The sequence below is a fragment of the Chrysochloris asiatica genome, unplaced genomic scaffold, assembly GCF_000296735.1.
Source record: "Chrysochloris asiatica unplaced genomic scaffold, ChrAsi1.0 scaffold00097, whole genome shotgun sequence".
Taxonomy (NCBI): Eukaryota; Metazoa; Chordata; class Mammalia; order Afrosoricida; family Chrysochloridae; genus Chrysochloris; species Chrysochloris asiatica.
The window spans coordinates 7484692-7499703 of record NW_006408615.1 but is presented as its reverse complement, the minus strand read 5'-3'; the positions used below and the strand labels follow the sequence as shown (position 1 = coordinate 7499703).

At 50.5% G+C, this 15012-nt stretch overlaps 1 protein-coding gene across 1 annotated transcript in view; it reads left to right on the top strand.

Annotated features, from left to right (window-relative positions):
- The window catches only part of SAMM50 (SAMM50 sorting and assembly machinery component), a 32923-nt gene that overhangs the window by 11138 nt on the left and 6773 nt on the right, over window positions 1-15012 (top strand). The window contains exons 4-11 of the mRNA XM_006866842.1: window positions 2042-2129; window positions 2920-3026; window positions 4170-4300; window positions 4536-4623; window positions 7281-7409; window positions 8011-8082; window positions 8690-8776; window positions 11149-11219. Of these exons, the coding sequence (XP_006866904.1) occupies window positions 2042-2129; window positions 2920-3026; window positions 4170-4300; window positions 4536-4623; window positions 7281-7409; window positions 8011-8082; window positions 8690-8776; window positions 11149-11219 (773 nt within the window). The remainder of the gene's footprint in view (window positions 1-2041; window positions 2130-2919; window positions 3027-4169; window positions 4301-4535; window positions 4624-7280; window positions 7410-8010; window positions 8083-8689; window positions 8777-11148; window positions 11220-15012) is intronic.

The following is a 15012-nucleotide window of genomic DNA, read 5'->3' as shown; positions in this document are numbered from 1 at the left end:
GACTCGATGGTACCTGACAACAACAACAAAGAGCTCCTTAATATTGAAGAAACAATTCCAGAGGCTCTGGGTTGATGGAGCTTTCCTTTGCATTGGTGTGTAGCCTCCCTCTCACTGGCCCTCTTCCTCTCTGGGGTTGTTCCCTTCTCTCCTCACTTCATTTTAGCTCCTTTCCCTGAAGTGATTGCAGTACATGCTGCTCTTGCAGAGGAACTGTTGTGATTGGTCCCACGCTCCCGGGGGGCTCTCAGCTGCAGCTTGTATGTGGACGCCTTCCCACTTCTGCTTCCAGCCCCTTCCTCTGCTGAGTTTCTGTCCTGTTATGTAGCTGCCACTCAGCGTCTCCCTGTGGAATGGCCCCAAGTGTCTCTGTGTACCTTAAGCCCAAACACTTGTCTCTCCACCTCATCTGTTCTTCTGACCCATCACCTTTAGCCAGGTGCTCAGTCTAGAGCCAGAAGTTTTTATTGGCTCTTCCCTCTTTCTCATGTTCTGGGTCCACCCAGGTCCATGCTCTGCCCTCTGCCCTTTGCCTGTTGACATGCTCTCTACATCAAGGCAGTGCCGGGTCAGTCTCTCTCAGGACTCCCCAATTTTGTGGCAGAGTACCCTCGGGGCTCCCTGTGTCTCCAGCTTGCTCCCGTTTCTAAGTGGACATGCAGGTCCATCCGGTGCTCAGCTCTCTCCTAAGGGGATTAGGTCCTGTCTGTCCTGCCCCCTCCACTGCCATCCCACCAGACTGCTGCTGACAACATGAAAAACAGCAGAATGTGTTTGTGGTTAGAGGGTCCAGCCACAGCAGCCAGCACACAACACAAGCATGGCCACCACTGACCGTGATTGTGTCCCCTTCCAGGAAGGCATTGTGCTGGGCTGTTTCGGGGGTCATGTCCACTGCTCTGTTGCTCGGTGCTTTGTTCATTCTTTCATGCGGTCTCTTCTTTCCTTCTCCTTGTGAGTTGGATGAAGGTTGACGGAGCGGATGATCAGTTTTCCATTTAACAGCTCACACCCATTTTGTTTCCCTCACTGACTGCAGTCCTCACAGTGTGACATCACTCATCCCAGTAACTCCCTGCGGTTCCTGCTTCCCTTCCTCCTTTCCTAACCCTTCTGAACTTGGTCCTTAGCTAAGTGCTGTCCTTGTCATCTCAGGTGTCTGATTATTGTAAGGTCTGTGTACCTCCCTAATGTCATTGTACCCTTGATGAATCTGTCTGTTGGTTGGTTGAAAACTGAGCCACAGGGATGAGTTCAGGGTTCCACCAGTAAGCTTGATCTTTTTGATGATTTTGAGTTTTGTTCCTCATTTTCCTCCCCACTCTTGGGGGACCTTCTATTGTGAACCCTTTCAGAGCAGTTGGTAGTGGGAGCTGGATAGCATCTCAGGGTCCTGGAGCCTGGGCTTTAGGGTTTACGTAACTTGTGAGTCCTTTGGGCTCATTGTTTTCACGTGTCCTCGAGTTTTTCTCCTTTCTTTGCTCTGGGTCATTCATGTAGTCTTTTTTTTTTTCAATTTTTATTGTGAATTGAGTAAAGGTTAAGAGACAAGATCAAGTTTACATTCAACAAATTATACACTTTGTTTCCTCTCAATGGTTACAATCCCCTCCCTTCAACAACAGTCATCCTGCTTCCTCCCTGTGACTTCCCTTTTACATCTTATATTTGACAAATGAACAAAGCAAAAATATTTGATGTACACATACAAAACAAAAAATACATATTCATTTAAATGTCCTAAGGGCATATTCTGCAAGCCAGTTTCACACAGCCTTATTCCACCCCATTTTTTGGCAAAAAATATTTTATTGAGCACAGATTATTAACTGTTACTGTGCTAAAGACTCCTGTCTGGCCGACTGATTGGAAGAGATCCATATTTGTGCCCATTCCAAAGAGAGTCATTCATGTAGTCTTGGGAGCCGTTTCTTGTCGGTGATGAGCTACTTAGCACCAAGTGATAGAGTGCTCCCTGCTTATACCCCCACCAGTGCATCTCTGCTTCAGAGAACACATTCTCTGGTGTTTCGCCCATTAGGTCATGCGGAAGTCTCATGAGGCTCGTGAGAAACTGCTACGTCTAGGAATTTTTAGACAAGTGGACGTTTTGATCGATACGTGTCAAGGTACGTAGTGTGGTGCATACCTCTGGTTTCTCCCTTCCAGCTCCAGGCTTACAGAAACATGAGCAGAGGCCAGAGCTGACCCAACAGAAGGGTCTCTGGGAAGTGGCTGGGGTTTGTCTGGCCACGGGGTGCCGTGCTGAACTGTGGAGGTGCTGAGTCCCTGACCCACACCAGGGCTCTGAGTGAAGGATGGAGCCAGGCTGCGTCTACATAGGCTCTTGGTCCACCTGTCTCAGTGCATGCTTTACCCAAAGAGCCACTAGGAGGCAGATTTCCACTTTAAAGTCTGCTCCTCTGTGTGGTGCTGGCCTCTCTCAACTTGGTCAGCATTCCTTCTTTTATTATGACGGGATGGACCTGCCAGGGACCCAGCAGGAAACACATAGTCTGCTCTTAGAGAGCTTGTGGGTAGGAGACAGCCTCGGGTCAGGCAAACCCAGGGGCTTTGGTAGTATATGCTGTAAGCGGGGTTAGAGGAGGGAACCTAACCCTCATCCAGCAGGGTGGGACGGGATGGGGATCACAGACGGGCCCCTGGAAGTGGTGACATACAAGCTGAGTGAGTTTGGGAAGCAGAGCCTGGGGGAGGGGAGGGCTGGAGCGTGTCCAGGGAGAGGGGTCGCATGTAAGGCTCACGAGGACCTCGTGTGCTGCAGTCGAGTGTGACCCGCCCTCTGTCTTCTGTGTACAGAGGAGGTTGTACAAGAAAAGGAACAGTTTTTAGCAGTGGGACCAAAAATAAGATGACAGATTATGGCTGTCTTATTGTCTGGTATGTTTATCTCCTTAGGTGACGATGCACTTCCAAATGGTTTAGACGTTACGTTTGAGGTGACTGAATTGAGGAGATTGACAGGCAGCTACAACACCATGGTTGGGAACAACGAAGGCAGTATGGTACGGTGTAGGGTTTTCTTCTTAGGGTCTTAGGATTGGAACTCAATTAGGAGTTATTAAAATTGGACCACATTCTTAACGCCGGTCGTAGTTTGGGATTGCACACACCTCAGTCTTGATGGCGGGAGCAGCCTGGTGTTCCTGTGATTCCTCGGCACTCTTCAGACTCGGTTGTAATGTATTTGGGATTGTTTAAGGAACCCTGGTGGCACAGTGCTTCACTTGGCTGCTAACCGAAAGATTGGTGGTTCAAACCCACCAGCTGCTCTGTGGGAGGAGACGTGGCAGGCCACTTCCATAAAATGAGGAAACCCTGTGGGCCAGTCTGCTGTGTTCTGTCAGCTCACTGTGAGGGGATCGCCTTGACTATGAAGGGTAGCTGGGTCTCGGGTGCTTGGGTGTTAGTGTTCCCCTCAGAGATTCATGAGGAATGGTTTGGGGAACTACAGTCTCTTGTTCAGGTTTTCCTAAACCCTCAGCCCCTAGGGTTGATGTCCTTGAGCATCACAGCTAGCAGGTGCCACCTGTCACTCACTCGTGCTCTCAGCAAGATGTGTCTGAGAGAGTAAGAGCCAGTGAAAGACCGGGTCTGTAGTCCCCATGTGTGTTGTGTTGTCCCCATGTGTGTTGTGTTGTCCCCACGTGTGTTCTATAGTCCCCACGTGTGTTCCGTAGTCCCCACGTGTGTTTTGTTGTCCCCACGTGTGTTCTGAAGTCCCCACATGTCTTCTGTTGTCCCCACGTGTGTTTTGTAGTCCCCACGTATGTCCTGTGGTCCCCACGTGTGTTCTGTTTGTCTGAGAAGGAGCCCTGGTGGTGGTGTGGGCTGGACATTGGGCTGCGGACCAGGTCAGCAGTTGAAACCCACCAACCGCTCTGCGATTGAAAGGTGAGGCTGACAGCTTCCATAGAGCTGTGGAGTCTGAGAAACACAGTGTCGGATTGCTATGAGTTGGGTTTGCTTTTCATTGTGGCCAAGTTGGCTCTGATTCCGAGTGAATCAGACAGATGACAGACGAGAACATTGCTCTGTCCAGCTCCAGCTCCATCTGTTGTCTCTGATACGTCTGAGCTAGCATGGTCTTTATCTGATGCAGTTAGCCCTTCATTTTGGACCATAGCTGGTTTTCTTTTCCTCCTTAGGTACTTGGCCTCAAGCTCCCCAATCTTCTAGGCCGTGCGGAAAAGGTGACTTTTCAGTTTTCCTACGGCACAAAAGAAACATCCTACGGCCTGTCCTTCTTCAAGCCCCAGCCTGGAAACTTTGAGAGAAAGTAAGCAGCCCAGTAGCTTGTTGAGCCCAGTGCCTGGTGTAGCTGTTACAGTAGACGGCTTGTGTGTGGCCCAAAGCCCCCAGAAGAACCGGGGCTCCCCAGTGTTTCCACATGTGCTCGCTTTCCTTGGGGAGAGGAGCCCCTGATGCGGGTGGTGTTTGCATCTGTTGACTTCATTGTTTCCCAGTGGTAGTCACTGTTTCTGCTTTTAAGGTTGTGTCCTGTTGTCTCCTAGCTTCTCTGTGAACTTGTATAAAGTTACGGGACAGTTCCCCTGGAGCTCGCTTCGGGAGACGGACCGAGGACTGTCAGCCGAGTACAGCGTAAGTGCCACTTCAGTCATTCCCCAACCAGCGTCCTGTCTCATGATCCCCAAGGGTGCCTCGGTCAGCTGCGGTTCCCAGCAGGAAGTGTTGAAGGAGCCCGACCACTGTCACCGTGGTATCACTTGGTCTGTGCGTCCTTTCACCTGGGTTAAGGTTGATGGCATCTGATCACTGGACACTTGGGTTCATTAGCGAAGGAGGGACTAACACGGGATGCATGGCCCAGGCCCCGAGGCTCTCCTCGCCCTACTGCACTCCTGTTGTAGCTTTGGTCCACGGGCCTTGGCCTGGAGACAAGTGCCACACCCGAGTGCACGCAGCTGCCCACGCATAGTCCCCAGCCATGTGGTTGGTAACCGCCATTGAGTCAGTTCTGACTCATAGCGACCCTGTCTAGGGTTTCCGAGGAGCCTTCCTGACCTCTGCTCTTGCTGTGGTCCTCGGACAGTGAGGGCCGAGACCTGCCACCTGGGGACCTGCCTGGGCTGGCCCCTGCTCTGCTGCTCGGGCCGTGAGCCCCTGGGGCACTCACTTAGCAAATACACTGCCCCCCAGTCTCTTCGCACTTGCCCCCACCTGGAAGACAGTGGAACTGCCCCTTGTGCTTCCCAGGTTGTCCTCTCTGAAAGCAGGCTGTTCTGCCCTTGTCCTGGGAACAGCTGCTGTTTCCCAACCGTAGACGGTTCAGCTCCAGCCCAGCGCTTACTCGAGTGTGCCACCAGGGCGCTGTCTGTGGAACAGGCTGCCCGACATGGCCCCTGAGGCTGCTGTGAAGGGGAAAGAGAGAGACAGGTAGAGCTCCACCCTCTGTGCTGGGCCCTGGGAAAAGGCTCAGTGCTAGGACCACCCAAGGCCGTGATCATGGAGCAGGGGCCTGCCTGATTTTGGGGGCACTAGGCTGCGAGCCGGAGTCCTGGGGTGGCGCTGCAGGACAGTGCTCTGGACTGGAGGGTCAGCTTGAATCACAAAGTCAGCAGTTCAAACCCCCCAAGCCATTCCTTGGAAACCCTATACAGGGTCGCTATGGTTAGGAACCTGCTGGATGGCACTTAACAACAACAACAAGGCTGGGTGCCAGGCAGTCAAGACACACACATCCCTAAACGTTCATGTTGTCTCTGTGTTGCCCTTGTCTGGGAGTGAGTGGCCCGTATGCTCTCTGCTGAGGGCCCTGTCGTGGGACTCTGAGGGGTACACCCGCAGTGAGGCACTGCAGATTGGCACCCAGGCATGCTGCCCCCAACGTTCTCCTGTGGGCACCCCCGGGCCCCTGCTCCCCAGCCTCTGTCAAAGAGTAGAGATTCTCAGAGGGGAAGCTTCTTGTATCTACATGGAAGGGTGGGGCAAGGAGGGCCCAGAGCTGGACGGGGTGGGAGCAGGCCCACAAAGGTGATGCGGACAAGCAGAGAGCACTGTTTGAGGAGCTGGGTGTGAGAGGAAAAAGAGATGTGGCTAGAAGTCTTCTGGGAGCCACCAGCTCCTGGCGCACCGTGTGTGTGAGAGAGCTTCGCTCCACAGGGTTTCCAGTGGTTGCTTTTCAGACTCAGATCACCAGACCCTTCTTCCCAAGTGCCTCTGGGCATTGACCATGTGACTCAGAGCAGGGAGCTGAGGAGGGGCCTTCGGAGAGGTGGTCCTTGAGGTCAGCCTGGATGGAAGGGCAGGGCTGGCCTGTCACACAGTCAGTGTGCCTGGGAGAACCTGGTGAGGTCAGCTGTGGACCTCCCCAGATACCCGGGAAGTCATCCCGCCCCTTTTGCTTCCTGGTGCCCGGCACACTATCTTCCATGCACTCGATGAAACATTTCATTGAGGTGGGGCTGACTGGGCCTACAACCCTGCCCACCCTGGAGACTCTGGGTGAGTTGTCTCCCAGGCCTGAGGCCCCAGAGAAGGTGACAGCTACCCCGTCTGCTCTGGTGGACGTTTCTCTAAGGTAGACATCTCAGACAGGTTGTCATGGCTTCAGGGAGTCTCCATCTAAGGGGCCCATCCATGTGCCCTGACCCCAGAGTCCCCCAGCACTAGCTCCTTCTCTTCCCACTCTTCTCCAGGCTGGGGTGGTCATCTGAGTTCAGACAGGGGCTCGGGCACTGGGTAGAATGTGTGTCGAGTCCTCTTACAAAGGTGGCAAAGCAGAGATGCGTGTTGGTGTGCAAGTTGCACGCAGCTCTAAGATCCATGACCGCAGGTCTCCCTGGACGCAGGCAGGCTTCACGGGGCTGACAGTGCACTGCGCTCCCTTTCTCCTCTCTCTGTACCCCCCCCTCCTTCCTTTCCCTATGTTCTCTTCCTCCCTCCCTCCCTTTTAAAAGAAGCTATCTTTGATATCTAAGGAGCTCTGGTAGTATAGTGGTTACGAATCGGGCTGCGAACCACAAGGTCAGCAGTTCGAAACTACCAGCTGTTCCGCGGGAGAAAGATGAGGCGTTCTGCTCCCGTAAAGATTTACAGCCTCGGAAACCCTGTACAGGGTCGCTATGGGTTGAAAGCGACTCCACGACATATAACAACAACATCTTTGATATCTAATTAATTAATTAGGTTAGGGACACTTCATTACAGAAGGTGATTGGGGGGCAACTTCCCAAAGCCCGGGCAGTAGGAGAAGATTCTAAATGTAGGATGGTGACTGTCATCCCTTGTGTCCATAGTTTCCCATCTGGAAGACGAGCCACGCTGTGAAGTGGGAAGGCGTGTGGCGTGAGCTGGGCTGCCTCCCGAGAACAGCCTCATTTGCTGTCCGGAAAGAAAGTGGACACTCGCTGAAATCCTCTCTCTCGGTGAGGGCTCCTGTTGTGAGGTGCTGTTGATGGGTTCCGACTCACAGTGACCCCAGGAAGGACAAGGAAACAAAACACCACTCGGCCCGGAGCTGTCCTCACCTCGGCTCAGACCTGAAGCGCTTTCTCGGCAGTGGAGGGTTTACTGACAGGTGTACACATTCTGCTCTGAGGAGAGAGCAAGGTGGCTGCTGGGAGTGGCTGAGAGCCAGGCTCCGGGCGCCCTGTGAGTTTATGGCCTGCTTTCTCATGTCGTGTTTCTGAGTTTCATCTGTGGTCATGAAGAGACGTGTGCCTGGGAGCTGACGTGGTGGAAGCTTCCCAGAGAGTGACAGTTGCCTGCGTAGGCATGAGTCGGGGTGTTGGGCTCCCTGAGAGAGAGGCCCACGTGGGTAAACGCTCATTCATCTTCAGCCCCATATCCTACCCTCCTAGGGCCTCCGTCTCCATGTAAAATGGGGGTCCAGAGGCGGCCCTCCTTGCTGGGGTGTTACCAGGGTGGAATGGCACAGTGCCTGTCTTCTGGCTGATGCCCTGTGAGTGGTGGTTACTGTGAACAGCTGTGTGAACTGACAGAGCCTCAAACGCTAATGTCTTTCAGCACACGATGGTCATCGACTCTCGGAACTCTTCCATCTTACCAAGAAGAGGGGCTCTGCTGAAAGTCAACCAGGTAGTATCCCTTCTCCTGTCCCTTTGTGGGCTGGAGGATAGTCCAGCCTGTGACATGAGAGGAGGTGTCTGCAGGCATGGAGGGCCCTGGGGACAGGGAGCCATCTGAGGGTCAGCAGTGTGCATACTACGCATCTTCCTTGTCTGTGAGCTCCGAGCTGCCAGTTTCCCTTGTTGGCTTCCCTGACTGGGCTGGGGAGACGGTGCTGAGATGCAAGTTCTCACCCAGGCTTCTGCCTGAGCTCCAGCCACTTGTCACCGTGAGTGGCAGACGCCCAGGCAGCCTCTTCCATCCCAGAATTTATATCAAATGTCCCTCTTTGTAAAGGTTGGCTAATAATAATTCTTTTTCCCAAACACTGCTTCCACTGATCCAGGCCCATGCGCTGTGAGTTCTGCCATGCGGTGTTCCTTTAGCCACTGCTGGGCCATGTGGGGGCAGCGCAGACTCTGGTCAGCCAGGAGCTTTGAGAGCCACCTTCTTCCTCTGTGTCAGCCCTCTGCTACTTTCTGGAACAGTGGGAACATAGTTTGCAGGAGATAGAACTGCTCATTCAGCACACTGAGACTAAGACGTTCCGTGGCCCTGACTGGACTCTCTCCCACAGGAGCTGGCAGGCTACACGGGAGGAGACGTGAGCTTTCTGAAGGAAGACTTTGAGCTGCAGCTGAACAAACAGCTCGCATTGGATTCCGTGAGTATCTAATAAAGCCAGACATAGTTGCCTGTGTTTTTACCCCTCTGTTTTGGAATTGGGTGGGAAAGTCTTTGTGCCTGAATCTCAGCTCTGAAGTAGAAGCTCTGAGCTTTGGTGCAGTAGCTGGAGTGCTTGACCAACTTGGCTAGGTAGTCTGGAGTGAAGTCAGTCCCTTCCAACAGGTAGCTCACGGGGAGCAGAAGAGCCCACTCTTCCCTTGGCCTTCTGCCCCCGACATCAGCGCAGACATGTCTTCATCCAGCCTTCTCACAGCTCCCAGATCAGGGGGGCTCTTCCACTGGGTTTACATCTCCTGCGCTATTCCCCAAGGGAGGGCTCACTTCCACCTGACCATCCACCCACCATCACTGTCCATCCATCCCTCATCAGCCAGCCGTCTGTCCATCCATTCCCATATCCATATCCGTCCATCCCTCATCAGCCAGCCATTCACCACCCGTTCATTTATCCTTTTACCCACTGACCTACCATCCGTCCATCACTCAGCAAAACAGACGACTTGGGGTACCGACACTCACGTTAGTGTAAGTGAATCCATGAATGTAGGCGTTAACATGTGGTAGGAGGGGTGCAGGCGTGTGGAGTTGTGGTTTTACATCAGCATCATGGCGTGTCTCAGCACACACAGGGGATAGAGTTGGTGGTCACCAGGCCTCGGGCGGGAAATGGAGTTGAGGTGATTACATGTTGGAGAATTGTAACCATGGCCATGGGATTGTTGTTGCGTGAGGAGGAAAGCAAGGCTCTAAGGGAGACAGGGAGAAGGTGGGCTCACAGGCCTTGGTCTCCTTGGTCTTGAAGAGTTTGGGCAATGGGGACTAGAGGGTGTGAGCTAGAAGATAAGGTGGTAGTTGGAGAGGGTGACCGGAAGGCCTTAGGCTTCTTTTGGTCCCTAAGATACAACACCATATTTTACACAAATAACGCATGCATGGGTGATGTGGTGGTTTTTACATTCCTTCCCTTAGTTTCCTATGTGCGCTTATGGACCTTATTTCTATGAATGTGTTCTGTGTAAACAGTATGGTAAATTTGATGTGAGACTTGCTGGGATGGCTCCAGTTAGTTCTGAGGGGGAAGTGTATATCAGCCTCTGTGTCAGCAAGGGGGAGTCACAAAGGAAGTAGACAGTCAGCTTCCTGTCGAGGTGGGAGAACCAGAGAGGAAGTGGACTCTCAGCTTCCTGTTGGGATGGGAGAACCAGGGAGGAAGTGGACACTCAGCTTCCTGTCGGGGTTAGAGAACCAGGGAGGAAGCGGACACTCAGCTTCCTGTCGGGGTTGGAGAACCAGGGTGGAAGTAGACACTCAGCTTCCTGTCGGGGTTGGAGAACCAGAGAGGAAGTGGACTCTCAGCTTCCTGTCGGGATGGGAGAACCGGGGTGGAAGTGGACACTCAGCTTCCTGTCGGGGTGGGAGAACCAGTGAGGAAGTGGACTTTCAGCTTCCTGTCAGGGAGGAAGTGGGTGATTAACCTGCATGTCAGGGAGAAGTGGGTAGTTGGCTTTCATGCCAGGCAGGGAGGGTCAGGGAGGGCATGCTTTGCTAGGAACTCTTGCCCCTCTGAAGCGTCCTGCTGAGGATAGTGTTGAGGCCTGGGAGCCATCTTACTGGGAGCCTCGGAGCCCTGTGGGCTGCTGTCAGCTGTGCCCGGGACGTTGTGGAAGCCAGGGGTGAGGAGTCCATCCACGATGACTTCTTTCTCCCTCTGTTCCTGTCTAAAGCAGTGTTGAGACTGCTGAGGGGAGCTATTTCTGAGGGCTTTGAACCTGCGTCCCTGTTGAGTAGTATCCATCAACAGCAGGCTGAATAGATGTTCCAGGTCCTGGAGCGGACTCTAGTTAGGTTCCTCAGGTTGACTGCTCAGCCAACTCTAGTGCGGTCTTCAGCTGTGATCCTTCCTGCTGCCGGGAGGGAGAAAGGGGGCGTCTAAGCTAAGCAGCTCTACGGGTGTGCAGGACACACTGACGTGCCAGACAGGATGAGCAAGAGGCTCTGAGAGGCAGGCAGTCCCAGGGCAGACAGCCCCCACTGAATCACCAATCTACTGTTGGCCTTTCCCTGACTTGTGACCTTTCAGAAGCAGGTTCCCAGGCCTTTCTCCAAGGCGCTGCTGGCTGGGTTCGATCCACCATTCAGCTCATAGTTCAGTTTTTTACTGCTTGTGCTCACAGGAACTTGGCTTCGTGCAGTCTGTCTGTATATGAAAGTTGAAGTTGCATGGTTTGACTTGCCTACATCCTCCTCTGGACCATACGAACTGGATTCGTACGTGTTATACACTGACTCATGCCTGTTGGCCCAGAGGAGATGCTGGACCCAAACAGCTGTGTGTTTATATCCCAATAGGTCATCTCAGCCTCCTTCTGGGGTGGAATGTTGGTGCCCATTGGTGATAAGCCATCAAGCATTGCTGATCGGTGAGTGAGAGGGCCTCGGGATTGTTGGCCAGTGCCTTCCCTTAGGGCATTGGTTGATGTCTAAGGAGACATTTTAAATCTACCACCTTTGAGTCAGTTCCAACTCACAGTGATTCCGTGCAGGGTTTGCCAGGCTGTAAGGGTGTTTGGGAGGATCTCTGGTAGCAGAGTGGTTATGAATCGGGCTACAAACCTTAAGGTCAGCAGTTCGAAACTACCAGCCACTCTGCGAGAGAAAGATGAGGCTTTCTGCTCCTGTAAAGATTTACAGCCTCGGAAACCCTATACAGGGTCGCTATGAGTCGGAACTGACTCGACGGCACTTAACAACAACAACAAGGGTGTTCGGGGGTAGGAGGCCTCATCTTTCTCCTGCAGAGCAGCTGGTAGGTTTGCACTGTCGACCTTTCAGTTAGCAGTCTACTGCTTATCCTACAACGCCACCAGGGCTCTTTTAGAAGACATTTTAGGAAGGTGAGTTATTTAGGAGAACAATAGTTTTGCATTTTACTTTAGTTATTATTTTTAAGTTAATCACAAAATACTCTGTATAACTTAATATTTTTTATACTTTTTTGTAAGGGAACGGAAAGGTTACTTAGTTTATATTTAAAAACTTGGCTGATTGTAAAAGGATACAGTTCACATCCATTGTTGTTATTAGGTGCCCTTGAGTCGGTTCTGACTCACAGCGACCCGATGCGCTGTCCAGTCCTGAACCATTCTCACAGCGGCTGTTAAGCTTGAGCCCATTGCTGCCACTGTGCTGATCCATCTCATGGGGGTCTTCCTCTTTTTCACTGGCCCTCCACTTTACCAAGCATAATGTCCTTCTAAAGAATGAGAGACAAAATACATCCAAAGTGTGCAAGACACAGTCTCAGTGTCCTGGCTTCTAAGGTGTACTTCTGCCAACTCGGATTTGTTTGGCAGTCCGTGGTACTTTCAGTATTTTTCAACAACGCCATAACTCAAATGCATCGATTTTTCTACTATCTTCCTTATTCACTGTCCAACTTTCACATGTACATGTGTTACTGAAAACACCATGTTTTGGGTCAGGCACACCTTAGTCTTTGCTGTTCAACACTTTAAAAAGGTCTTGTGCAACCGATTTGCCTAATGCAGTATGTCATTTGATTTCTTGACTGTTGCTTCCGTGAGTGTTGATGTTTGATCCAAGAATGATAAAGTCCTTGATAACTTCAATCTTTTCTCTGTTTATCTTATTATTTATTGGTCCAATAGTGAGGAGTTTTGTTTTCTTTATGTTGAGGTGCAATCCATACTAAAAGCTGTCATCTTTGATCTTTATCAGTAAGTATTTTAAATTCTCTTCACATCCAGCAAGCAAGGTTGTATTATCTGCATATGGTGATATTAATGAGTCTTTCTTTAGTCCTGATGCCACATTGTTCTGCATATAGTCCAGCTTCTTGGATTATTTGCTCGGTGTACAGATTGAATAATTATGGTGAAAGACTACGACCCTGGCGCACGCCTTTCCTGATTGTAAACCATCAATGTCCCCAGTTTAGTTGTGTTCGAACAAATATTTGTTGATCTTTGTACAGGTTCCACAGGAGCACGATCCGGGGTTTTGGAATACCTGTTCTTCACTGTTTGTTATCCATAACTTATCATGATCCATACAGTCGAACAAGCAAACTAAACATTGCTCTGGTATCTCTGCTTTCAGCCAAGAGCCATCTGACGTCAGCAGCGCTGTCCCTCATTAACATCCTCTTTAATCTGGCTTGAATTTCTGGCAGCTCCCTGTCACTGTACTGCTTGCATGTGATACTAAAGATATTGTGCGACGTATCACATACCGTGCAGAAAGACAAATTACGAGCGTCAAAGATATTGTGCGACGTATCACATACCGTGCAGAAACACAAATTACGAGCGTCAAAGATATTGTCTGATGTTTCACATACCGTGCAGAAAGACAAATTACGAGCGTCAAAAAGACACTGTCGCCCTCACTGAGAAGCAGAAGTAGCATTGGAAGCTCTTCTTTTGAGTGGACATTAGTGGTTGTGTTGGTGGATGTGTAGACCCACTGCTTCGCGTCCCTTCTGATCCCAGCACCTCTAGGGGTCAGACTACAAGTGCCCTACAGACTTTCCCAGGCTGTCGTCTCTACAGAAACAGACTGCCACACCTATCCCCGGTGCAGTGACAGCCTGCCGATTAGCAGGCCAAGGCTTAATACGTCACTGGGTGTACGTAAATTCATGATGCCCAGTAAACTGTGGAAATACTGCATTCTGCTTAATACGTCACTGGGTGTACGTAAATTCATGATGCCCAGTAAACTGTGGAAATACTGCATATCGCTTAGTTTCATGTCTTTTTTTAAAAAAAGGTTTTTTTAAGAAACTAGGGTAGCCCGTTCACCAAGTCATGGAAAATTCTTCAGCAACATTTTCATGCATAGTCTTTGATTATTTGCATATACTATAACTTTTTAGTCTGCTCCTACTTTTGGATGTTTCAGCTTTCCTTTCAATGGGTTTTACAAATAATACTGTGAAGAATAACTTTGTAAGTCATTAGTTAGTTGTTCATTTGATTATCTGAGATGAGTTTCCTAAATATGAAAATATGGTCTGGAAGAATCCGAACATTTTTACAGCGTGTAAAGAATGTCCCTGAGTCCTCCTTTTAGAAAGGGTGTGCAGTTGTATGTGTTGTTCTGAACTACTAATCATTGCCCCTTAGGGAAAGAAAACCTTATTTTTATAAAACCCTTATTGAAAATGTTGTAACTTTTACTGGTTCAGCTTGTGTGGATGGTGATTTGGAAGTTTGCACATTTAAATTTGTAAACAAACTTACCAGCATCTGATTTACAGAAATGCTTTTATCAGTGTGCAGAGATGATGCTCACGGCTGTGTGTCATAGCGTCCTTGTGAATAATGTCAGTGATACAATTCTAGCATAGTCATTCGACAGGCTACTGATTTTCAGAAACGCAATCACTGTCCTTAAGTAGTGAACTTGTAGATGAGAATCCATAGTTGGTCCCTTTCTCATTTGGGGCCCCACACACCAGTGAGTGTATGTGTGTACAGGGGTAGCCGTGGAGGTCCAGAAGGATGCCCACTAAACCACTGACGCTGGCCAGCTCTGGGATGTAGTGGCCAACAAGGCAGGGGAAGGGCCTTTTCTAAAGAACATGTGTGCTACGTCTGTATTTTGTTGGTATTAAAAGCACTTGTTGCTTGTTTTCTGTAATTAACATTAAAGGACACATCCAGAAAGGCTTTGTGTGGAACCCCACCCTGCCCCAGTACTGAATAAATCCCCATTTAAAGATTCATCAAGTCAGGTTCTAGCAGCTCTGGTGGAGCAGTGGCTACAGCACTCGGCAACCACCCAAAAGGTTGGAAGATCGGAAACACAGTGCCCAGGCTCTGCTCCCCCAGAGACGGCAGCCTTGCTGAGACACTGGACACACCTCTCTGTGATCTCCGGGAATTAGTACTCGGGTACTGTGATCTCTGGGAATTAGTACTCCGGTACTGCGATCTCTGGAAATTAGTGCTCTGGTACTGCGATCTCTGGAAATTAGTGCTCGGGTATTGCAATCTCTAGGAATTCATTAGTACTCGGCTACAAACTTGGGTGCTGCACCGTTTCAGAGGAAATGGACAGGGTTTCTATGTCATGTTTCATTTATGCCCTGAATTCACTTTACTCAGCCAGCCCAGGAAGGAAGGAGCACAAAAGGAATTCACTTTGGAAAATTATAATACTTTGCTTTTTGGATAAAAAATCCTTGTT